At 42.3% G+C, this 25,333-nt stretch overlaps 2 protein-coding genes across 4 annotated transcripts; both read right to left on the bottom strand.

Moving 5' to 3' along the window:
- Nucleotides 1–3,354: 3,354 nt before the first annotated feature.
- asns (asparagine synthetase) lies at nt 3,355–11,619 on the bottom strand. 3 transcript variants are annotated; one of them, XM_044138294.1, is made up of 12 exons: nt 11,485–11,619; nt 10,399–10,654; nt 9,394–9,631; nt 9,122–9,307; nt 8,950–9,051; nt 7,422–7,549; nt 7,161–7,287; nt 6,289–6,395; nt 4,647–4,747; nt 4,490–4,571; nt 4,249–4,404; nt 3,355–3,964 (listed from the first exon to the last, which is right to left on the bottom strand). In XM_044138294.1, exons 2-12 carry the CDS (start codon nt 10,645–10,647, stop codon nt 3,752–3,754), a joined length of 1,689 nt encoding a protein of 562 aa, XP_043994229.1. In that variant the 5' UTR covers nt 10,648–10,654; nt 11,485–11,619; the 3' UTR covers nt 3,355–3,751. The 3 variants fall into 3 exon arrangements, with proteins under 3 accessions (XP_043994229.1, XP_043994230.1, XP_043994231.1); XM_044138295.1 differs by lacking the exon at nt 11,485–11,619 and adding an exon at nt 10,790–11,350; XM_044138296.1 differs by lacking the exon at nt 11,485–11,619 and having other exon boundaries at nt 10,476–10,608.
- A 2,641-nt stretch (nt 11,620–14,260) lies between these two features.
- Nucleotides 14,261–25,131, bottom strand: anln (anillin, actin binding protein). The gene is made up of 23 exons (XM_044138370.1): nt 24,915–25,131; nt 23,812–23,962; nt 23,305–23,736; nt 22,908–23,221; nt 21,890–22,208; nt 21,263–21,465; nt 21,082–21,186; nt 20,730–20,838; nt 20,051–20,352; nt 19,845–19,975; nt 19,615–19,756; nt 19,149–19,284; nt 18,814–18,999; nt 18,585–18,711; nt 18,448–18,496; nt 18,317–18,370; nt 17,960–17,992; nt 17,849–17,867; nt 17,628–17,740; nt 16,208–16,297; nt 16,017–16,124; nt 15,282–15,454; nt 14,261–15,201 (listed from the first exon to the last, which is right to left on the bottom strand). Exons 1-23 carry the CDS (start codon nt 24,930–24,932, stop codon nt 15,087–15,089), a joined length of 3,429 nt encoding a protein of 1,142 aa, XP_043994305.1. The 5' UTR covers nt 24,933–25,131; the 3' UTR covers nt 14,261–15,086.
- Nucleotides 25,132–25,333: the final 202 nt, after the last annotated feature.

Genomic DNA, 25,333 nt, shown 5'->3' with positions numbered 1-25,333 from the left:
TGCGACCCCGGTGTTAATGTGGTGAAATGTACTGCCGGGCACAAAACATTGAAACAACCAGCTGCTGATTTCCTGCTGTCATTCTGCTATACATCTTCAGTAGGTTATATCTTATTTATAGATGTTATTTCGCCCCATTTATTCACACAAACTGCCTCTAAAGAATTAATTTTCTTATGGATTGTAGTGGGGTGATTGTCACATTCTCAAAGCAGCATACCGGTTAGTAGACTCTGACTTAACGCTTTCTTACAGTCCAGACTGATTTTGTGCAGCATAAAAAACACTAGGTCTTCTATTGAATAACTCAGCTGCAAGGCGGCGTTGCAGACGATGTGCAGCTGGTTTTAGTGGTTCGTGACAGAAAGAGCACCCTGGGAAATGAATGACGAAAACGAGAAGAGCTGGAGGAACAAGGACAAAGGAAGTTTGCAGAATGAACAAGGTGAAAGTGAGGGAGGCTCTGAAGTGTGGAGAGGCAGTAGGTCCAGATGCCAGAACTCTGGAGGCATGGAGATGAGTGGAGAGGGCAGAGTCACACAGACACAATTCTTGAGAGGAGAAAGAAAACATATGACTGGGAGTCATAAGATACCCTGAACATATTTAGAGGTTGTGACAGGGTGGGGGGATTAAAACAGGACAGCTTGAAGAGTCAAGGGGAAGGTTAGCAAGACCAGCATACTCCTCCCTACTGTACACTCTAGTAAATATGTCACTTTAGCAGGATTAACCAGCAGAGCATGGACTTTGCATCACTCCTTCAACAACTCATGTTGAAGATCATTTTCCTGAGTTAATGGTCTGTAGATCAGGTAGGCTGTTTTATTTCTCCACTATTCCTTTCAAATGCTCACACGCCCCCAACAATTTCACTGATTCACCTGCAAAACATTTTGGTTTCTTACATTTCCTGGAAGTTTCCTATCAGTACAAGCAGAACTGCAGTAGCTCTAATAAAATGGACAACACTGGGTATTGAAATGAAGTTTCCCATTTTAAGTGAGTCCTGATTACTGCAGAGTGAAACCATCTGTAAAGATTTGCATTTGTAAAGAAATATGATAATTTTGCTCTTTGTGTGAATTCAGAGACAGCGTGCAGTACACTAGTGAGGCGTCCAGCAACACCAATGCTCGGCGCATGCATCAAGCCCATAGGCCAAAACTCCGTGTCTGTACACCTATTGCTTTCAGCAAGTCATGTGACCCGTATAGGAACTGTTTTTAAATGACACTGGCGTGCCAAAACGAAAGGTTTTGTAGTTTGGGACCATTTTGATCTTACGTCAGAAAATAAGGCATTGGTTATCACTTCGTTGTTGTTTTATCCGGTTCTTTTCAGTTTCTACTTGATCTATTTGAACCCAAATTCAGCTGGAATTGACTCTTAGTTTACTTTCATTTTATGTTCTGCAGGTTAAGTGTTGTATATGTTTCTCCTTTTAAATTATACATTTCATAATTTTATTCTTAAATTACCGTCCATAAATAAAAATCTTTAGACAGAAAAAAGGAAAATAAAGATAACCCTACAAATGAATAAAAATAGACATTTCCAACAAAATAATATACATAATACAATATATAATATACAATAAAATACAATGACTTAATCTTATTGTATAGACTAGGTCATTAAATCAGTCTGTCAACTATGTTGCCCGTAGGGACTTTTAGTGTACAGCAGGTGTCGGTATTCAGTGACGGAGTATCTACACAGTATCGATACAGTTTTGCTATGGGTCGAAACGATACATGACGCCTCATTTACTCATCACTACAGTACACTGTGTGCTGCAACTTGGATCAGGAACTTTTAGATGTGTTCCAGGTCCAAGACACCTGAATGGCAGGCTGAATTACCTCACTCATGTTCTCCAGAGTCCTGCTAATGACCTTATTATCTGACTCCGGTGTGTTGGAGCAGACACATCTAATCTTTGCAGGACAGCAGGCCCTGGCGTCTCGAGTTGATGCCCTTGGCCCCTATGGCCTGCTGCGTACACAGCAGCATTCAAGTGTGGATGCTCTGTTCAGCTCATAAAAAGGACACCCACTCCCCCTGGTGTCCATTCTAGGAACACCAGCTGCTTTCAAAACAATCCCATTTAAATTAAAACCTTTCTTCCTGGCCCGGCCCGTAAATTGGGCCTGTTTGGATCCATTGCTGCAGAAAGATGTGCTAAATTCCATCTTCACACACTTGAGAACTGTTTCATGAACAGCAGAGAGCTGACTCATGAGATTTGAAAGACCTACTCAGGGCAGAGAACGGCAAGGCCCCCTGTGTTTCATACAGGCCAATGTTGTTGGGCTTTTACCAGTAATTGTAAGTTTGATTCCCAATATGCAGATCCATTGCTAAGTAGAAAAATATCTGTAAAATTCAGGTCATAAAAGAAAAACAAGACAAATATAAGAAGCAAAGAAAATCATTTGGAGATGGAGAGAAGTCCAAGAGTTTCTATCTTTTCTCAAAATTACTGGTCAACGGGCAAAACATTGTCTGGGGTTTTTCATTTGTTTTAGGCTCATGTTGATGAGCTGAATCCACAAATAACATTGGTTTTACTCAACTTTCTGAACTATGGAGCAACATGAGTATTAAAATGCAGGATTTGTTCTCACATCTGGATCAGTTTCCTGAGAATCTGAACATTGAGTGACCAGCAGGAGGAGAGATTCCATCAGGACAGGAAAGAGACGGAGAATTTTACACAAGGAAGACATGATGTTCAATTCACATGTACTTACCTTTATCAGTGTTTATTATTCAATTTATAGAAATCCAGTTTGGTAACATTCAATTAATAAAAATTAAGGACAAAAGATTTTTTCTCCTAAAACCTTTCTTGGATGAGAAATATTAACTGTAATCAGTTTAGTCAGAAGGTCAGATTTCTCTAAAATCAAATTAGAATAAAATCCTGACCTGATTGAGAAAAATTTGTCATTTTTGGATTCCATGGTGCCACATAGTTCTAATTCAGTTGAAAAACAAGGAAAAACTGATGTTCCTTCAGTCATGCTGAACGGGACAAAGAGCTCAAACAAATCAGCTCTACTGAGTTTGTTGTATATTATAAAGTAACATAGACTATTGTGTATTTCTGATGAGGAAATATGAAAAAACATTTTTAATGAAGTACGTAGTTATAGTGTTAATTATCCCACTTTACAATTTGATTCTCTCATAGATCCTTACCCATCTGTTGTTAGATTACCAACTTCTTCACATGATGGTTTAGATTGTTTTATGTTTCTTAAGCTTTTGAAGCAACTTCTAGAAAGAAATGCTCAGTAAATACAAGCATGACTAACAACCAGAGCCTGACAGACGACCCTGAGGCGATTTACAGAGTTTGCTTTTATTTAACAGACCATTAGGCAGGCGATCAGCTCCAGCTTCCGGTGGTGAACATCAGACAAACCGAACGCTGCAGAGCTGCCAGGAGCTCCACACCAACAGAGGGCGAGTTGGATGCTTTTAGGTTCAGATAGACTAACAGAGACCAACACACTGTTCCTCAGAGCGCTAGCAACAAATTGTAGAAAAATAAACAAAATCTGAAGACTGAAGATGTCTTAGAGCTTCTACACAGCATCATGGGCTGCTTATACAGCTGTGGACTAAAGGCAGAGACAACGTGGAGTCCCAAAGTCAGCTCTGTCTCCAGCTGACCTCTAATCTCTGACAGCCATAACAGCCTGACATCTTCATAGGCAGAACACACAGGAGCTCCGGCCAATCACTGTTGTTTGTTGTCAGGCTTGTAGATGGACAAGGTCCGTGCTGACGGGTCAGTGGCTCTGATCCAACGAGGCATCCAGTAATGGGACAGCCACTGGGCCCGGCCCGGAAAGAACTTCTCAAACACCTGTCTGTAGTAGTAGGCCTCTTTGGTCTTGGGGGGATTGTGGGGAAAAGTCTGCTCAGCCTTCTCCATCTGGCTGTCATTGACCTGGGGAGCACACCGGACCAGTTAGAGTACGGGCCAGCCACAGGTTCAGAAACTACTTCCTGTTGAGGATTCGCCCGCCTCGCAGGCAGAGGATGAGCCTGTTAAATGCTGATTTTATCTCATGAAAATTATGAGAAATGTAAGACAGCAGTGAGTTTAGCAAACATTTCCTTTTCCAGACTATTAAAACCCAGGCTGGTGATGTGAAGTGAATCTCAACATAAACCTGCTGCTGTTCATTAGCTTTAGCCTGGTTCAGCCGGTGTTGCTAGATTCACACGTACCACAGAGTCCAGATGCTCCTGCAGGTAGGTGTACCAGGACTTCTTCTCAGATGTCATACCGTCACTGAAGGCTTCCTTCCGTCTCCAAAGGATCTCATCAGGAATCAAGTTCAGGCCTTTGAAAGAGTCCCTGAGGAGATGTTTCTCCACTCCGTCCTGCACACACAGGTCAAGCAGCTTCATCAACGCAGCAGCAGAGTCATTCTTCTGCTACACAAACCGGAGAATCTGAGGAACTGACCTTAGGAGTTCTCATCTCCTCAGGAAGGGAAAGGTAGTAGGCTGTGAATCTGTGGTCCAAGAAAGGCACTCTGAGCTCCAAGCTGAAAAAACAGAGATGTGTTACTATTAATTACTATTATTATTTTCATTCAACTAGTTAGAATGGCAGGTCTTACCCGTGTGCAGCGGTGGTCCGATCAGCACGAAGAACATCGAACAGGTAGAGCTCCTTTAAGAGGCGGACACTTTCCTCTGCTCCTGCTTTGGCACTTGGAGCCTGGAGGAGGAAAGAGTCCAGTTAGCAAAGACTCTGCTGAACTTGACATCCTCCCTTCACAGCTCTGTTAGTTACATTGGCTATGTAAAGTATTCACCCCCTTTGGATGCTTTAGCCTTTTGTTTGCTTTTTTAATGCTATTGAGACAACAAAACCTGGCTTTTTGGAGAAAAAAAGAAACAAAACATTTAATGCCAGAGTAAAAACTGATTTCTAAGAAAATAATGGAGAAAAAGTCATTGAAAAGAATAAGTCAGGGAATGGATACAAAAAAAAATCTCTAAAGTCCAGAACATCTCCTGGAGTTCAGTTAAATCATCAAGACACGAAAGATAGTGTTTCATGTATAAATCTGCTTTGATCAGGTTGTCCTCCCAACCTGAGGACTTTTCTACATGAAGAGACTAGTGAGACAGGTCACCAGGTTACCATGACTACACTGAAGGAGCTCCAAGCTGTAGCAGCTGAGATGGAGAGACTCTGCAGACAACAGCTGGTTCTTCACCAATCAGAGTTTTATGGGAGAGAGGCGATGATGAAAACTCACATCGAGGCTGGACTAGAGTTTGTTTGCCAAAAGGCACGTGGGAAGAGACTCCATGGTCAGGAGGAAGAAACTTCTTTTGTCTGATGAGATTTTTTTTGTTAAGATGCTGCTTTTGAAATATGATGGTGGCAGCATCATGCTGTGGTGGTGTTTCTCTAGCAGCTCTTGGAAGGCCTGGAAAGGTCAAAGGTCAAATGAATGCTGGGAAATCAAACAGTTAGTTTCCATCTTCTGGAGAGTTTTGGCTTCAGAGAACATTTATCATCCAGCAGGTCGACGAACCGAAGCTTGCAGCTAAACGTACACAGAGACGATCTGAAAACGTCAAGGGGGAGGTTCTGGAGTGGCCCAGTCAAAGTCTAGACCTGTTCACAGCTGACCTGACAGAGCTGGAGGAGTTCAACAGGAAGAATGGAGGAAAAGTGCAGCGTCCAGATGAGCAGAATGACTGAGAGTGATCCACACAGACTCCCTGCTGGGACGGAGCCAGAGGGGCAAATACTAAACACTGACTGGAAGGAGAGAATATTTATGCACTCACTTATTTTATGGTATTTATTTTTATTTAACCATCATTATTTTTGTAGAACTTAATTTTCACTTTAATGTCAAAAAGTCTTTTGTATTTCTTTTTGTCAAAAATAGTCACATTTTGTTGATCATGATTCATTTGTAAAAGCAATAAAGGATAAATCATAAAGGATGTGAACGCTTTTTATAGCTACTGGAGATTCAAACAGTAAATAAAAATACAACAACTGAGTCACTAATAATACTTGTGTTTACAACATAATATGACTCTGGACTGGATTGTGATGATTTCTATTCAGTGGAACTGAAGTGACTGTTACTTTAGTACAAACATAAATCACATGTTAAGCGTATCTGAGCTGAATATGAACCTCGCCTGGAACACTTCAGAAATCTCAACATGCAGTTGCTAGGCAGAGCCAGAGGCCGGTGGTGTAAAAGGACAGCTTCCTGGAGATCCTACCTTGTGGAAGTAAAGGTAACCCTGAGTCAGCTCATCAGAGCCCTCTCCAGAGAAGATAACCACACTGTCTGTCTTCTCCCTGATGTACTTGGATACCAAGTACATCCCTGAAGCAGAGGAAATAGAACCTTAATCTTAGCAAGTTCACTTTTACTGCTTCAATGCCTTCAGACACTACAGTATGATATTAAGGAGTGGATGGACAGCAGCAGCAGCAGCCAGCACCCTGTCTGGCTCTCTGACCTCACTGGGTCTCACTGGATTTAAGGTCAATTCAAAAAAGTCGCTCGGGTGGAAAGAGGAATGTGGTGATTGTGAGCACATCAGTCACATCAGTAAACTCTCCAGGCTGCAGAAACGTACAGCCACATGTTATTTTATTAGCAGTCTGGGTGGATATTCCCCTGCGCACAGAAAACGACTTCAGGCCGATCTGTAGCAGCTTTTTGACTCATTACTACTGAGGGATGACGACCATTTTGAACACACATTGCATAGATATTTATAGAATATTATATGTATATACAGCTGTGGAAAAAACAAAGAGTCCACTGCACTGAACTCCATTGAGAACCTCCAGGTTATTCCACCAAATATTGATTTCTGAACTCTTCCTGAGTTAAAATATTAGTATTGTTGTTTCTAAGTGAATATTAATTTGTTTTATTCGCATTATTTGATGTCTGAATGGGCTGCAGCTTTTTTTGTTATTTTGGCCATTTCTCATGTTCTGCAAATAAATACTATGTTTTTGCTTGGAATTTCAGAGACATGTTGTCAGTAGTTCATAGAATGAAAGAACGACATTCATTTCATTCAAACAGCTGTTGGTTAAAGTCAGGAGGTTCTGACTGCTGCCAGCCATCACTCACCAACAGAGGCTCGGACAGTGGTGATGTCGTAGGTCTCCAGGTGGAAGATGACCTCCTCCACAGCTTTTACTCCTTCCTCTGCTGTGAACTCCACCTTGTGGTGCTCACTGCCGATGTGAGCGGCCACCTGACAACACACAAGACAAACCAGTGGCTGACTGGAATCAGCCGAATTTAAACAGCCAATGATTGGAGAGTACACCAAAGTTTCTTCCATGAATCAACAGCAGATGATTTAAGTAGAAAAATTGCTAAGCTGACCTTTTCAGCAGCAATGACATCAGGACTGTCCTCAGAGCCGATGGAAAACGTCTGAATGGAGTACGGCAGCTTCTCCTCTTTGGACAGCTTCAGCAGCATGGCCGCAACCAAACTGGAGTCCAGACCGCCTGGCCACCCGATGACACAACAGGAATGACTCCATGTGCACCACCATATTGGATCAATAACTCATTCTCTCAAAGAAAAGAATGGTCCAAAATGGTCCATCTTATTACACCATCAGTACTGAGAAAAGTATTTTCTTACAGATTTCTTTCATTTTTGTTGAAATAAAATAAATCTGTCTGAAAACACTGCAGTTTCAGGTCATCAAATAAATTTGAACGCAAAACAAATATTACCTATGTAAAAAAGAAAACCATTTTTAAAATTAGGATTTTATTCGTTAAAAGGGCAAAAAGCTCCAAGCCACCCAGACACTATATGAGAAATCATTTGCATCCTAAAGCTAGTAGCTTTAGCTAATTGCACCACTCTTAGTGAGCATCAACAGCTACCAACTCTAACTGACCATGAGTGGAGGAACTCTGACCCACTCTGCTGCCAGCATTGCTTAATTTCAGCAACATTTTTGGTGTTTCTAACTGGTTTAAGTTCAGCATGTCAGTCAGAGTAGTCAAGACTTGACAAAACCATTCTGTTTTTATAATCACTCGGGTAGAATTGCTGGTGTGTTTTTGTCCTGCTGGAGAACCCAGGATGCCCTGTGCTGTAGTCCACTTCCTGCGTTTGGAGCGCTCTCTGATTCACTTGGTGTTCATATATGCATTCTAACCGCACCAGAGTTCACTTCAACCGAACACAGACCGAAGTTTGTAGGACAGCCAGAGTTCAATTTTTTGGTCCGCATCAGAGTTCGACTACACATTCACATCGATCAGATCTGGGTGTATTTAGTGGGACTGAGCAAGCTTTAGGAAGTATTTTCCCTTCATGGATGAAATAATCATTTAAACTGCGTTTTTAAATGTACAGTCATATTCAATAAATTAGAATATCTGGATTAGTTTCATTTGTCAAGTTAAAAATACCTTTAAGTAGGTATTAAACATACTTTTCATTAAACTCACATTTCTGTTTGTAAAACGGCATTTTTAACTGGTCAGATGTAAATATTCTAATTTAAAATGTCATGTTTTCATTACTTGTGCACAGAAAATGATCATCATTAAGAGAAAGAAGGTGTTAAAACATCAGTCTGACTAATCTATACATTTCACTTGGTGATGGAGTTACTGAAATAAATGTACTAATGTAATCAAACTCGAAACCAATCAAAAGCAGAAGGAAACAAATGTTTTTTTTTCCCAGAACTGGCCATGAGGTAGTGTATCTGTGCCTTTAAAACAAATGAAGCCTTCAGAGAGGCTGAGGGGAAAAAAACTGTTCAAGCAGCAAACGTGATCATCTCAATGACACTGGCACTGTGTACAGTAAATACAACAAGCATGTTTCATCATGCATGAGATGAATATCACCATTTTCTGATTCAAACGGCAGCAGCTACCTGACAGCAGACAACCGATGCGTCTGTGGGCCATAAGGCGTTTCCTCACAGCGTTTTCAAACAGACTTCTGATGTTACGTTTCACCGTTTCCTCCCCAAAATCTGGAACAACATATTGATTTGGTTATAGATAGCATGACAGAAGCTGAACTCGGTAGAGGAAGTTTCTCACCTGAAGACAGTCCCTCCACCGTGTCGTACAGGGCGTGAGCCGGCTCTCTGGTACAGCAGTGAAACTGCTCAAACTGAACCGACTGAACTTTGCCATTAAGCTTCAAGTCAAAGACCTCAAAGTGGCCAGGGAGGAAGGGAACGATGCTGGCAGCGGTTTCCATGGAGTGGGTGATCTCTACAAGGCCTACGATCAGAAGTACAAGTTTACTCGTGTTCAGCAAGACAACCTCACCAGTTAGTTTGGGTAGCTGTTCTGAGCTAAACCAGGACCTTTGGCCTCTGAGCAGACTGCAAGGAAGCCATCATCGGCGAGGAGCTTAAAGAGCGGCCGGATGCCGTATGTGTCTCTCCCCAGGTGGACCTTTCTGTTGGCCGTGTCCAGCAGGATGAAAGCAAACACTCCATCCAGGAGAGAAGCCATCTTCTGGATTCCAAAGCGGTCGTACAGATGGAGCAGAACCTCACCGTCTACTTTAGTCTGATAATCAAAGTCAAACTTTGTCTTCAGCTGAAAGGACAAAAAGCAGTGGCAGAGTTTGTGATTTACCCTCACCGAAACTATCTGCAACTGTTAAAAATACATCTAACAACATACAAATGTTGTTATAACTTTGAAGACATCCTATTCTTAGCAAGCCAACAGATCAGTCTGGGTCCATTAGCTTGTTAGACCAAGATGAGCATGAGAATCATTAACCACTGCTTTACAGGCTAATGGTGGGGTTCTTCATTTGTTCTCACATCTTTTTTGAACAAGAAATATTAACGGAAATGAACTGATAATGTCACAAAAATGTAACCAGTTTAGTCAGAAGATCAGATTTCTCTAAAATCAAATTAGAATAAAAACCTGACTCAATTGAGAAAAATGGATGTCATTTTCAGATTCAGTGGTGCCAAATAGTCCTAATTCAATAAAAAATAAAAATAAATCAGATAAATTCCAAAACATTGTTTTTTGTAACCCAGTGAAGCCTGAAGACTGCATGAAGCCTGGAGATCTACAGCTACCCAGTTTTCAGAAATAAATCTAATAAATAAACAAATAAATCCCTCTGTGCCTCAGGATGTGCTGGTTTTAAGTTCTAATCAGTTTGTTACAATTCCACCAACAATGACTGTAGTATAATTAGTAGCAATGTATCTACTGAGGATCATCTGTGGAGAGCAAACTCTGCTACATCAAACTGTGGTCTGTTCTCAGATTCCATGGTGTTGGTTGGTTTGTAATGCTTGGTTTTTCTAAAAGCCAGATCAGTTTCACAGCTGTCTTACTGTTTGGTGGTTGTAAATCTCTCCGTTGTAGCAGAGCCATAAGTAAGGGAACCTCTTGACTCGTAGCGGCTGCATACCATACAGCTGGTCCACAATGGCCAGCCGGTGGAAGCCGAAGCAGCAGTTGGTGAAACCGTTGACATTTTCAAAGCGGAAAGCATCGGGGCCCCTGTGAGCGATCTTCATAGCACACGTGCACTGAACCGACAGACACTCATCGCTGCCAAACAAAGCCCAGATGCCACACATCTTCAACCTGCAGAGGAAAGAAGGAAAAACAAGAGATGTTAAAGAGATCTTGACTCTTTAACTCTGAGCCGTCCAAAAGGAATCCAACACTGACGAGATTCCTGCTTCAGAATTTGTTCAAACATGCCTCTGGGAATCAAACCTGAGAATTCCTGCATGTTCTCCCTGAGTGTGCTTGCGTTTTCTCTGGGTACTTCTGCTCCCACCCTGACCAAAAACACCACTCTGAGGGTGACTGGTCTCTCCAAATTGTCCGTATGTGTGAGTGTGTGTATGGCTTTATGTCGTGCGTCTCCTTGTTGCCGTTTGTTGCCCTGGTAAACGGTCCAGGTTGCTTCCCTGCCCCTCACTCAGTGCAGTGAACCAGCAGGTTCAACAGGTACTGGAGACCGTTGGCAGATGGATCATTTTCAAGTCGGTTATGAAAAACTGAGGAGGGACTATTTGAGACTACGGAAGTGGGACTTTATCTTTGTGAAAACAAACCAGATTCGACTTATACTCAGGGTTTCACTTCATTCTGAAGCTAAATTGTGAGCTAAAGCCTGAAGTGATGTACACATGCAGCTGCTGACCAGCTGCAGCTTCCTCATAATGCAGGATCCTGTCTGCCTGCATCACTATCTTCGTCCTCTTCTTCGTTGTCTCGCTGCGGCGGTTTGAACGGCAGCAGGTTCTTTCTGTAAAGGCTTCAGTTCACACGTTCACCAAACTAAGCCCAAACTCTTGACGCCCCGCTGCAGATCTACATCACACAGAAGCTACTCATACCGGCTGCAGAGATTCAGCTCAGAGGAATCTCTACATCATTAACACCAGAGAGGAGAGGGAACATACCGTTCACTTTACCGCGATCCAAAACTATCTTCTGACACTTCCTCGCAGTGATGGAACGACGAACAAGCCAGGCTGCTTGCAGCTACTGAGGTGACAGGAGGCATTGTGGGTTGACCCTTCAAAACAAAAGTGCATAAGTGACGAGAAAGATGGAACTGGAATTACATTTCAAACTTGACGACAAAACCGATCAAGTTAGAGGAACTAGATAAAAAGTCAGCTGTGAAGAGAGTGAGTTTCTCCCTAACTCAGACGGATCCAGGGTTTAAGGTTATCGGATGGTGTTTTATTGTGAAATTCATCTCGTATCGCAAGCGCCATGCAACAAAAAGTTATGTTGCATCACCTGAAAGTGTATCTTTACACAATCTCTCTGAGAACATGGTGACATGTTAACATGTACCCCGTTGCAGGGAGATTCCGCAGGTCCCTTCATCACGGGGCGGTACCCGCTGGTCCAGTTGGTTTCTGTCTCTCCCCTCATGAGGAAAGAGGGAGAAAAACTCAGTCTGTCTCTGGGCAGCTCAGAGGCACACTGGGCAAACACACAACTCCCAGTCTGACCAGTTAACCTACCTTATACTCAGCTTCAACTAAAACATAGCAGTAGGAAGGCTGGGTTTACAAAGGGAACCATTATTTATATTAAGAGCAGAAATTAGAAACACTAAAGCAAGTTACAAATTAACATGAGCTAAAATTACTGCTGGAATACAGCTCCTCATTGAGATTCCAACGTGATTATTGATCATTAACGGATCAGTAACCCACCTTCATCACAAATGCAGAAAGGTGTCAATGTAACAGGAATAACTCCTGCCAACTGCTCCACTATATTTTCTAAAGACTCCTTTAGCTGCTTAACAAGGTGCCTCATAACTACTGCTCTGAATGCTGCAAAAGACACTGAAAGCCATTTACCAATGAACTGTTTCCTCTGATCATCCTTGAGATGTTTCTACAGGTAAAATGGAGCCACCTGTGGTAAACTCAGTTGACTGGATTGATTTGGAAAGGATCACATCCATCTATGTAAGGTCCCACAGTTGACCATGCAGGTCAAAGGTCAAATCAAAGGAATTGTCTGTAGACCTCATTCACTGGATTGTCTTGAGGCAGAAATCCAGAGCAGGATCCAGAAACATCTCTGTTGCGTGGAGGTCCCAGTGAGCTGAACGGAGGAGGAAGCCAGTCGCCAGCAGGACTCTTCCTGGAGCCGCTGCCTTCTGAACTGAGCCACCAGCTCTGAGCAGAAGGGCTTCAGTCAGAGAGGAGACCAAGAACCTGATGGTCACTCTGTCAGAACTCCACTCGGTCCCCTCTGACCCCAAACCAGGGTTTCCCTTTATGTATTATAAGCCAGGTGGGCTCACCTGGCTTATAATACATAAATATTCTCATTTCAGGAATGAAATGAAATATTTCTTTGTGAACAAATCATGAGCGTTTACATGTCAATACACTGACTCTGTGTCTGTGCTGATAAAGTTTAAAGATTTGACCACCAGTTATTAGTGGGCCAGTGGTTCAGTCCATGTCGCAGAACAGACATCAAATTTTATTTTATTTTTTGCGATGAGACAATGAACCACACTGTGCTATCAAATGCTTTCAGGCAGAGTTACAGTGTGCGGCCATGCGTATATCAGAAAAACTCATCCCATGAAGCTCGGACAACCAAAACAGTCTTTGTGGCGCTTAACAACTCAATAGACACAAAATGGAAGAGCTACTAAAGCCACATAAATTAATTCTTCCTATTGGTCCCTCAGTATCCAGCAGAGATGCAGTACAGGGGGTTTCATCATTCAGGGCCGGTCCAAAGTTATATGAAGCCTTGAGCAGAATTTGATTTAGGGGCCCTCTGCACCACTAACAGCATTTCATCATGGATTTAGAAACATCTGGAACAGGGGCCTACTTTAATTGGAGAACCTTAAAACCAATCAGTGATAATTGTAGTTTAGCGAGATGTTCTTGTTAACAGAACTCAAACTCAAAGCATCAAATTGTAGCTTTAGTAACAAACTTGCCAGCTCCTTAAAATCTTACATTTAAATGTTAAACAATTTAAAATCTATGCTGAAACCATTAAATCAAATTTAACAGCATTGATATGCTTCAATGTTAGTTATGGGGCCCGTGAAGGCCTGGGGGATCTTAAGTAGCTGCTTAGTTCATTCATTGTAAATGTGATCAGCGTAACATTTTTTAGATTCACCAACTGCTGATTTAAGAAGGTTCTGGGTTCAATTCCCTGCCCGAGGCGTTTCTGCATGGAGTTTGCATGTTTTCCCTGTGCATGCGTGGGTTCTCACCAGGTTCCTCCCACAGTCCAAAAACATGACGTCAGGTTAATTGGTCTCTCTAAATTCTCCCTAGGTGCAAGTGTGTGTGTGTATGGTTGTTTCTCCTGTCTGTCTCTGTGTTGCCCTGTGACAGACTGGTGACCTGTCCAGGGTGACTCCACCTCTCGCCCAAAACGATCGCTGGAGATTGGCACCAGCACCCCTCCCAACCCCACTAGGGACAAGGACGGATGTCCCTGCCAAACTCAACATGGACGGATGTTTTTAGTCAGCAGTGTCTTCCAGTAACATAATAGTATCTTAATACATGAACACGGATGGCCGCTGGTGGACCACCTTGGCCACGACCAGAGGGGTCAGCAAGTTTTCTGGAGGAGACTCCCCTTATAAGACAGCAGGTAACTAAATGAAACCTGTGTGATATCCACAAACAGCAGAGCCAAAAGCAATAAGACAAAACAAAAGCATTGAATATTGACAAATCTGTCTTCATTGTGAAAAAGACATTTTATCCAATCATATTAAAATCTCATAATCAGCACCTGAAGGTGCTGTGAAAGGTCTGCTACACACGCTAAATCAGTAAACATGCTAAACCACTGAACAGGAAGAGGACATTGGCATGGATATCAATCTAACAAGCTGGGAACAAGTCAAATATCCTGGCTAGAAGGTAGTTTTCTGAATCTACAGGTCAGCTGACCTTCTGTCAGATGATTAGAAAGATCAACCAATCACATTTGTGCTGGTTGTTCTTCAGTGTAGCATGGTAACAGACCCCGCCCACATCTACACAAAACTTTTCACACAAATAGTAATTTCAAACTACAGTGTGGTGTAGAAATTGCATAAAAAAAATCTGTGCATATTAATAAATTTCACAAGTCAAAAGAAAATATATAACATAAATGTATGAAAAGCATTTTGTTGGTTTGTGTGGTCATGCAGTATAAAGTGTGATAAAAGTTAAGCAGTTCTGTTCAGTAGTCACCCTGAAGGCTGGTACTGATCAACACAGCAGACAGTCTGCATTACACTGGTTATGAATAAAATGGAATTCAAAAGGCCCATCTCCTAAACTAAAACACTGTTCTGAAATGTCTCCAACATATGGCTTTAATAACCTCAGCTAGTGGAGGTGATTGGTCATCTCCCATTAAATATCCATTAATCACTTCTCTTATTATTTATGTATGTATATATACACATATATATATATTGCACGCAAGTATTTTTAAGACGGCCCAGAGAGCTGAACTGGCTGGCTGGGTGGTAGGGGAGGGGTTGCTGTGGTTACAGAGGCTTGTAGCAGGCGGCTGGTTGCCACATCCTCAGATCCACTAGAATTTGGTTCAGCTTCTTCATCCACAGATTTCTCTCATCCTTAGTGTCAGCACTCAACCAGTTTCTGCAAAGGAAACCAAGAATCAGTCAGAAATGTTGAGGAAGGAACCAGGCACCTGGGAGGTCAGACCGACAGGAACCTACTTGGTAACACACATGGTGTCCATGCACTGACTGACTAACGTCTCCTTGTCGTCCTCTCTCTGGGGTCTGACTGTGATTAGCTCGAATGTGTTTGGTCTGGCACAGAACTCTCGATTGGCTGGCTCCACCTTCTTACTGGTGCAGTTGGTCAGGTTGATACGACCAATGGGATTCTGGCAGGAGGAGAACAAACCATCAGGACTTTCCGATACGGAAGCACAATCAACATTTTTTTACTCCTGATAACAATACACTTATCTGAAGTTTAGAATCGGCCCATACAATAAGATACACAAACAGTCATGAATTGACTTAAAACGTTTTTTGCTCCCCTGCCTAAAGACAGACATAATGTAATTAATTACAAATGGATTTAATAACTTTGTACCAGTACATCAATACAGCTATTAGTGTATTAATACACCAACAGCTTCACAAGCTTGGTCAAACATGTAAAAACATCTTTAATTTGTTTCTCAGTGTAATTAGAAGGATATCAGTCAATGTAAATAATAAAATGAAACTGACTAAAACAATAGACATTTTGTCACAGAAACCCCAACTACAATTTTTTCCCCCCCCAATGTCAGCACTGATACAGATATAAAAAAAAAAAATTTGTCCCCCAAAGACCTCCTAGTGATCAATAAATGATTAATATAATCCCTAATGATCAGCGTATCGCTTTATAATGCTGTTTTTTCTCTAAACGCAGGAAGTTATGCAGAGTGATACCTTCCGCTTCTCATCATCAGGATAGGTCCAGTAAGAGATGCAGTATCCTGACAGAACACACCATCTTCTGTGCCACGCTCCAAATCCACTTACATCTTCAAACATGGTCTGCAGAAACAACGACCCGCTGTGATCAGAACTAGAGCGGTACAAGTAGACCTGATGGGTTTCCATTTAGTTCTGCTACTCACCAAGAAGCCCCTCTCCTCCACCTTGGAGCAGCCCACTTCACACTGCATCTGGAGGTGGATGTGGCCCTCCAGAGGGCACAGGAACGGCACCTGCAAAACGGGGACAAGCCCAGACTTCAGTCAGCTTAGAAAGGACACATGGTTGGAAGTGGTCAGATAAACAGGTGTGTGACAGTGAGTTGGTAAAGTATATAAACTATATAACCCAGTAAATGTTTTATTGAAATTTCTTTGTGCATATTTCCACTGTAGGGTACAAAACCAGGCAATTCATGTAAATGCAGCTAATTGATACAGTACTAGTGCGCAGGAAACATCTTGAAATAAAGCCTCGACTAAAGGGTCCAAACACAGAACGAGGGGGGCGTGGCTTGAAGTCAACCAACCAAAAGCATACTGCTGATCCACTACAGGAAGTGGAAATAAACCTGCAGGTGGAAGCCAGGCCATTTAGATTCCAGAATTATAGCAACACAGCAGATTAGAATGCTGATCGATTCAACCTCTAATCCACCAACAGAAAACAAAATAAGCTGGTTACACAAGTTAAAAATAAAAGGTGTGTGAAGTTTGAACTGGGAGATGACTGAAGAAACATTGCGAACTTTACCCAGTTAGAAATGTTTAGCATTTCTAACTGGTTTGTGTTGGGAGGATGTGAAATTCTCACATCCTCCAACACAAACCTCCTGTTTTGGGCTAGATGTAAAAAGTACCACCTTACAAATTTTCACAATTATTTTCTTTCATTTTATTCTTGGTATATGCATATAGGAGCATTTATCTTGACTGTAGTGACATTTATAGAAACTGCAAATAAACAGCTCTTCAGAACTTCACAGTGTGATACAGGGTTACTGCTCTTGTTGAACCTGGACCAACTTACAGATCAGCTCCTTTAAAAAAAATCTAACAGTAAAACATGGAACAGTGCACTACACTACTTATTTAAATTAAAGTTTGAGAAACCTCTGACCTTTTCTTTTCCTCGTGTGAATTCCCGACAATAGCCATCTTTATGCTTTTTTGGCATTCAGACCTGATTCTAAACTACTTAAAGTTTTAGAACCACATGTTTAGTTTGCAGAATTTAAAGTCTAAAGACCACAAAGTGGCCTCCTCTAATTCCTAAAGGAGTGTCCATCCAGTCGGCAAGTAAAAAAGTTAAATGGTGTTGGGTACAATGTTAAAAACACCCTTAAATGACAAAATCCAATTCCACACCTCAAGTGTGGAAAAATACCACTTTCTGAAAACATGTAACATTTCTTTAAAAAAAATAGAAAGATTTTTTTCTTCTTTTAAAAGAAGATCTGGCATGAAAAAAAAATAAACATTTTAAAAATAGAGATTTTATTTTTTAGCCACATCGCCAAATCTCAATTAAGCATGAGAAAGACCTGAGCTGATGTCTCCATACCTTCTCCAGAGGAAACTTGTTTTTCCCGATGGAGGACAGAGTCAGAGTGTGAGACCCGACCAGCACAAAGCTACTGGTGCGTACAGCGTTGGGACCGCCAGGACTGGCCACCACTACACATAAAGAAGATTCATCATCTGAGCCAATGATTACTGACCAATTGTTCTGCAATACGACAGGTTCTGTGTGTGACTGGACCTGTCATACACAGCTATACATACCTGGCGTCTGGGCGCTTTTCTGCAAGATATTAAAACATTGATCAGTTAAATGCAGATAAAAGATTATAGTTTTACCTGCCAAGTATCTGAGGGAATAGGACATAAACTCACAGTGATAGCCAGGAATCTCTTTGGAGTGATGGCCTGGAACCAGAGGAAGAAACATTGGTTGGAATTTGAAAGTTCATTTAGATTAGAACGTTCCACTCCACAGGGTGAACAGTAACAAAGTCTCCATTCTGACTAGGCCAAATTTTACTGGAGGATAAATTGTCCCAGACGTTATTGTGATAAATGATAATATTGTTGCTTTGAGACCATTTTATAGCAATACAATGGGAAATACATAATAAAGCAAGAAGACATTCTAAAAGATTAATGAACTTTAATTAATGAATGGAAAACATTTTAAATATCCAAAATAAACAATAAAATAAATAAATTGAATTATGATTAAATGATTTCTACCTTTGATTTGTTGGGTTTCTTCTTCTTCTCACTGCAGATTTCACGTTTTTGTACCTGAAGGAATCCATGGCCAATCCGTTACCAACCAACCAATATGGAATATGGAAGTTTCACAAGCAATAAAAACATACCAAGCAGTAGACTTCCAAGTCTACTTTGAAGTCACTGGAGACATCAGATCTGAAGAAGCCCAAAGAGAAGAAAATGTGATTAAAACAGGAAGCGCTTCCTTTATGATCCTCCTTCAGAAACCATCAGTGGGACTGACAGGGCGAACTTGGTGGGGAAGGTGAGTGTGTCTCCACTGAGGCCGCGGTGAGTGCTGGCTAACGGAGTGGCCACCATGTTCTCAGCTCCAGAGCGGATCAGGATGAAAAATGAATGTTTAGTTGAGTCTGGCAAGGGAAACGCACAAAAAGCAGGGAAACTTTTAAACATCACAATAATCTCTATAAAAGGCAGAGCGCAAGTGAGCAGATGCAACGCTGCATTCGTACCAGGTTTGTTAGCAGTGGAACAAACAAAGTCTGCCTTAAGGGGAAGGCGGAGCTCCTGCAGGGTGATGGAGCCCTTGGAAGCAGATACAGCAGCTGGTTCTGGTTCTGGAGGACAAGTTTTCTTCTGCCCTGCTGATTCTCCTTTCAGACGGTCCAGCTCTGCCTTCAAGGCTTCTCTTTTCTCCGCTAAGAAAGTCAGAGGAAGGATGAAAGTCAGGGATTCTTTTGAGAGGACTAAGTGAGAATGACAGCTTTCACTTTCAGGTCACCTATATAATCTTTAACTAAAAGTAAAAAGTGAAACGACATGATAGTCAGATTGTAGGTGAACTGACTTGCTAGGAGCAGCAGCCTCTCTGCCTCAGCCTCCACCTGAGAGCCTTTGCCATGCTCTTCATCAGTGCAGCAGTTGAGGGCCTGGCTGGCCTGATGGATCACAGTCTGCTGCAGGTTCACCTCACTTGTCAACATCTAGACAACAAAAAACAGCTCTAAGCAGAGGACTTTATCCTGGTGGAAATACTGGGTGGTTCAGTATTTAAAAGAACTCCCTGATTTAAGATTCAAGAGTCTGCAGACTTGACTGTTTAAAACATTTAAAGTGTAATTAACCCCCATTTCAACTTTTTTGCTGATAAATGAAGTAGGCTATGCAAGCTTCCATCTTTAGATTTCTGAGCAAATTGTGACATTTTCATGTAAATTACTGAGGGATGAGGTTATTCCCTCTCAGGGTTTAGTTAAACTTTAATGAGCATATATTGTAGGCAGAATAAATCCGTTTGGGTTCCAGCTGCGTACCTTCATCCTCTGCTTCGCGCTGAAGAGACTTGCTGCTCTGGGCTCCTCTGCTCTCTTAGAAACATCTTCCTTTCTTACAATAACCTGCTTCACTGCAGGTCTTTCTGGTTCCTTCACTCGAATGGATCTGTATGCATCAATGCTACACACACACACACAGTTCTCGGATTTAGTTTAAGGCTCCCCTCCCCATAGTCTGCTAACAGCTGGGGTAACCTCTGTGTTCCTACCTATAAGGCAGCCTGTGGTCTTCGTCTGAGGAGTCGCTCCGTACCACGGTGGTTCTCTGGAACTTTCCAGGACTGCAGCTGCTCTCTGGGGTGTTGCTCTTCACCAGGAAGGAGCTGGCTGGAGTTGACGTCTGGAGGCAGCAGGGGGAGACAGTAAGCACCTCCCATCAGCTGATGGCATCAGAGAGCTGCAGCATCATTCTCACCATGAGTCTTCTGTCTGGACTCTTCACTACAGCAGCTACAGTCTCTGCCAGAGGGGTCAGCAGGGACATGGAGGAGATATTTAAAGCATCTTCCTCCTCCTCCTCCTCTTCTTCTTGCTCCTCACTGTCCTCCAGAACTCCTTCAAACAGCTTATTAATAATAGCTGAGTTGTTGGAGTGGTCCACATTCATCTCCCTCTCCTTGACCACCTCCTCCTCACTTAGCTTCTCTCCAGGCTGGCTGACCCCCCTCATGGGGCTGGAGGTCGAGACTGGAGGAGTCAGTGTGATTCCAGGATGCACTGTTAAATGGAACATGTTCTATTTCAAACCAAACTTTAAAACAAATAAGTCAGATTTTTTTTAAGTGTAGTTATTTTAACTAGTTAAATTTGGATTCTTAGCATCTTGAATTTGTTGAAATGCAGAATGTAATCACTGTGGAGCCAAAAGAAAAGCCAATTACAGGCCAAAATAACTCCAACTGCAAACAACTCTTCACATTTACATCAGCAACGCATTTTTTACCACAGTAGGTCAAAATAGGTCACAACTACGACAAACAAGGTTTAAATATAACCGTCAATCATTTCCAGCTGGTGAAATCATCTCATCAGATAAAAAGGAAGGGTAAACAGAATGATGTCAGATAACACCAAGAAACCGGCTCAGTCAGCACCTGGAGGACTCTGGCTGGGTGTGGTCACTTCCTCACTAAATGGTGCAGTGGGTTCATCCTGTGGGTCACATGAGGAAACCTCCCTCTGAGTGGGTTTGACCAGCTGATCCTGCAGAGCACATCATTTCTTAAAGTCCATCCATGTTCATAGAAAGATGGAACTTTAATAATCATGTTGTAGCCTGAATGCTTTTCCTGAGATTTGAAGGACAACAATGACAAGAACTAACTAAAACTTAGACATTTTATGCTAATAAATAATTAACCAAATAAATAAATGAAAACCTGCAGTCAATGCTGTCAGATTTGGACAGTTGGGGACCAACAGAGTATGTGTGTATCTGAAGCCAACCTTGTTGTCAGTGTGTGTCTCATCTGCCTGTTTGTCCTTGTTTTCCCACACAGTTTTCCCTTTCTGGAATCGGCTGCGGATCTGGGCCAGCTCAGACTCCCGCTCCTGTAAACAGGTGGATTTTTTATTTTTAAAAGATGACTTCTCCTTGTTGTTGATCATGTTGTAACATAAAACTTACCATCTTCTGCCGCTGAGTGAGCTCAGCAGTGGCTGTGTGTGCAGCCTGGGCGGCTCGGAGCCTCTCCTGGACCAGTTTGGTGTTTGGTGTGACTGATGCAGTACTGGGAGCAGACCTGGCTGGAGTGGGAGCTCTGGGCTGAGCGCCCTGCTCTTTGTGCTGCTGACATCGCTCTCCAAAACGCTCCAGAAAAGATTTCACACCTGTTTGGATATAGATGCACTGTTCTGATACCGATTTATCTGGATAAGTTCTAATACTGACATAAAAAAAATTAAAAATAACTACAATGTGACAAAGAGCCTGATCCATAAGGCAAATCTATTCAGTCTTTGTGCTCTGAGCAGCATCATGCTTTACCATTTAGAATTCCTTATTGCACTTTCTGAACCATTTGAAAGGTTTGACTAAGGTAGTCAAACTACTTCAGTTTATTTTACATGAGCCATCCATCTCTAGTTTGGAGTGCAAGATATCAAGAGAAGATGGAACTTCTTAGTTTTGATAAACATATATATATATATATATATATATCTCAGATTTTTCAACTTTTCACCTCCTAAATACCAATCAAAGCTGATTTAAGCTTGAACCGGAAGATTTGGACCCCTGATGAGTTTGACTCACCTGGACCTCCAGCGGAGACGGGTTCCTGGTGGCCCAGTGAAGCAGACATGGTGGCTCTATCCTGGAGAGCTGGCCTTAGGGGGCTGGCGGTGTGGCCAGGGGACCTGGGGAACAGCTGGGTCTTTAGTGGACTCTTAGGGGCTGATGTTGCTTCAGAGGATGTTGCCTTATGCGGACTGGGTGGGAGGGCTGCTTCCTGCTTGGGGTTCTTCAGGGGACTCTGCACAGGCTGAACGGCTGTTTTAGATGCAGAAACTTCAGCCTTTTGAGGGCTTGGAAGAATCATTCGACTGGACTTCACAGCAGATTGTGAAGTATCCTGGAAAAAAAACAAACAAAAAAAAAAAAAAAAAACAACCCACTAACATTACAGTTGTGACCCAATATCAGAAAGAAAAGTCAATCAATTGAATCTTTTTGAAAATTCCATTTTTGGAAAACTGGAACTTTTCACCAATGCACTCCATGGGTTCATCCTGCCCTGTGCCACCATCTTCTTTTACAGCTTGTATTTATTTGGGTTTTGAATTCAGGTCAAAATCCAGAAGGGATGATTGAAATAGAATGAAAATATTTAAAATATTTTCCATTATTTGCAGTTATTTTTAATAAGAAAAGAGAAAAATAAAATCAGATTCTGTATGAAAACAAATAAATAATAATAATAATAATAATAAAAAAACAAAAATGGCCGAGTCTTTGGAGATGACATATTGTCCAGCTACTGAGGCTAATTGCTAATATGAGATGTTAAAAAGAAAACCCAGAAACTAGTGAGTTGTTTTAAAATCAGTCACATCCTGTTTTCCACTGAAGCCTCAGCCTCTCCTCTGGTTTTAATGAGAAACTGACTGGAATCAGCTCAAATGAGTGACCAGGGAGGGCTGAAAGCTTCAGAAAAACTGATCAAAAATTAACAACAGAACTCAAATTAGTGCATCTCTACTTAAAATATATGAAGTAAAGCAGCACAGTTTCAGTTTTCAGGTTCACTGTGGAGACATGAAGGTGCAGCTACCTGGTTGCTGCTGCAGGCAGACTTGCTGGCTGCTGCAGCTGAACTGCTCATGGCTGCAGTTTGCTTGGAGCTGGCAGCGGCAGCAGCTACTTTGCCTGCAGGTCTGGGAACAGAACCAGATCCAGGATTCCCCTTGGGAATGTGGGCGTGGCCGAGGTCATCCTCCCAGGACCCAATGGTAGCAGCCAGGTTGGCCAACCGGCCTCTCCGCCCAACAGGAGCTTCTGAAGAAGGAAGACTGGCAGGCGGTTGGACTTCTACTACCCTCTTTGACAAGGTTGTGGGGGTGCTGTCTGGCACTGTGTCAGAAGAGTCTGGAGAAGAAGCAGCAAGGTCAGACCAGTTCCAGCTTTAGAGCCTGCTATCAATGTGACAAATGTCAGCTAAACGTGTTTACCATCATCTCCATCCCAGCACTTCCTCTGCTGCACCAGCCTTTGCAGGCGTGACCTCATGCCAGCAGCAGAGGGAGCCGGGTCTTCCACCTGGTCCAGTTTGTTCCTGTGCTGGCCAGAACCAGGGGGCTCTGTTGGTGCTTCACTTGTGCTTGGAGGGTCAGGACCCGGAGTGACGGCCATGTTCTCTGGCTGTGCAGCTTTCAGCTCCTTAGGCTGACTCTGAACAGGTCGAGTTGAACTCTGCTCAAGAGAGGAGGACAAGCGAAAGCTGGCTGGACCCACCGGGGGTTTCTTGTCTGTCAGAGGGTCTGGTGGTACGGGGCCCCCAGCTCGGGTCACCACTGGAACCTGGTTCTCCTCATCCAGTGCAAACTGGTTTTCCTCTGAGCACCTGCGCTTGGACGGGGAGGGCTTGGAGGATATCTGTGGACCTAGAAAGGGATTGCAAGGAAATTTTATCAAACACCTTACACAACACCGAGGGCAATCTTAACAAAAGGACTGACCTTTATCAACAGTAGAATCAGCGACGGTGTTATTTGATTCAGTTAGAGGCTCCCTCAATCTTTTGACCATCTGTCTGTTAGCTGCGTTGGGACGCTCTGCTAGCTTCCTCTGCAGATTTTCCCTACGGGCCCGGGTCCGCTCCAAAAGTTTCTAGTTTGACCAACAGAATCAGAAAATTAGACATTCAGTATCCAGATCAGACAAGCATGGGCCACATGATGTCAAGATGTTTCCTTTGTGAATTGCATTAAGAGACATACACACCACAGTTTTTGGTGGGAATAGAAAAATTAACGGTCAGACAATCAAAGCACAAAAAATTCATGCACAGCAAACTCTGAGGTACAATAAACAGTCATTAAATCACCTGACAGCCTAATTAATTCATATTTTATTTCTCAAAATATGGTTGGATATAATAAGCATACTTTGGGGTTCATATGGTGGGATTTCTCACTTACAAACAACAAATAAAACTAAACAATTCTCTCTTCTACACAAAACCCTCCTCTCATTCCCTTTGCCAAGTCTTTCACAATCTGATTTACTGTACTGTGCAAGTCCTAACACATTCCTGAGTGTGCTGCAGGCCACCACAGTTTCACCAAGCCAACAGCCCTGTGTGGAAAATCTGAGATCACATTCTTCAGGAATGAGCCACGCCTGGTTGTGCCTAACTGTAAGGCACAGTTTGTAGGACGCACAAGAAGAAGAAACAATCATGCTTTGTTTTTGGTAAAGCTCTAACTAGTCAAAGTTTAGACAGCAACAGAATCAGGAGAAGAGAAAGACAGAACCTCAAAATATTCAAAGATGTAATCTGTTTAGGTTAATGTTCCATGATTGTGGTTTCTGTTTTTGAGCTCAATAAATGAGTTGAAGCTTCCAATAGCAAAATTGATAAAAACCAACTACATTTTGCATTATTATAATGACTTCTGACCGGTACCAGACAAAGAAACTGCAGTTGACGCATTCCCCCTAGCAACTGAACTAGTAATACAGCTGCGGGTTAAGTTAGCATTAGCAGGTAACGTTAACACTCCTACTATCCAAAATAGTCTTGCGAAACCTAGATCTAACAAGAAATTTCTCAACTCACCTCAGTAAATGGGTCCATTTCGGACAGTTTGTAACCACTTGAGGAGTACTTACAAAACGGAGTGTTACCAGTTCTATACGCGGCGTGTGTGTAAAGAAATAACCTAACGAAGCAAAACGAAAAGTGCTCAGAGATCTTCTCAGCTCGGCTGCTCTTCCTCGACAAAACAGCTTCTGTTCAAATTTGAATTTCAGCGCTGCCTCTACTGCGCATACTCCAAAACTTTAAGAAGCGCCAGACAACCAATTAGATATCACGGGCTTGACATCAGGCTTTGATCAGCCAATCACAGCCTAGGCGTGTGAAACAAAGGCAGTTTTTTTTTATGTATTTGTCACGAGTCACTATCTGTACAGTGTGTTTACAGATTATATATTCATGCACAGCAAACTCGGAGGTACAATAACCAATAATAACCA

The sequence above is a fragment of the Gambusia affinis genome, linkage group LG14 (assembly GCF_019740435.1).
Source record: "Gambusia affinis linkage group LG14, SWU_Gaff_1.0, whole genome shotgun sequence".
Classification (NCBI taxonomy): domain Eukaryota; kingdom Metazoa; phylum Chordata; class Actinopteri; order Cyprinodontiformes; family Poeciliidae; genus Gambusia; species Gambusia affinis.
Note: the sequence above shows the minus strand (reverse complement) of the source record. Positions and strands in the feature narration are given on the sequence as shown.

What these genes read in the sequence shown, in the direction of transcription:
- asns (XM_044138294.1), bottom strand. Translation starts at nt 10,647, where the DNA reads ATGTGTGGCATCTGGGCTTTGTTTGGCAGCGATGAGTGTCTGTCGGTT. An exon ending in CACTGTCCGAGCCTCTGTTG is followed by an intron (nt 6,396 to 7,160) that starts GTGAGTGATGGC and finishes CCTCTGCTTCAG; the next exon opens with GGATGTACTTGGTATCCAAG. An exon ending in AGGAGATGAGAACTCCTAAG is followed by an intron (nt 4,405 to 4,489) that starts GTCAGTTCCTCA and finishes CTGTGTGTGCAG; the next exon opens with GACGGAGTGGAGAAACATCT.
- anln (XM_044138370.1), bottom strand. An exon ending in CTGCCTGCAGCAGCAACCAG is followed by an intron (nt 22,209 to 22,907) that starts GTAGCTGCACCT and finishes TTTTTTTTCCAG; the next exon opens with GATACTTCACAATCTGCTGT. An exon ending in AGACACACACTGACAACAAG is followed by an intron (nt 20,839 to 21,081) that starts GTTGGCTTCAGA and finishes TGTGCTCTGCAG; the next exon opens with GATCAGCTGGTCAAACCCAC.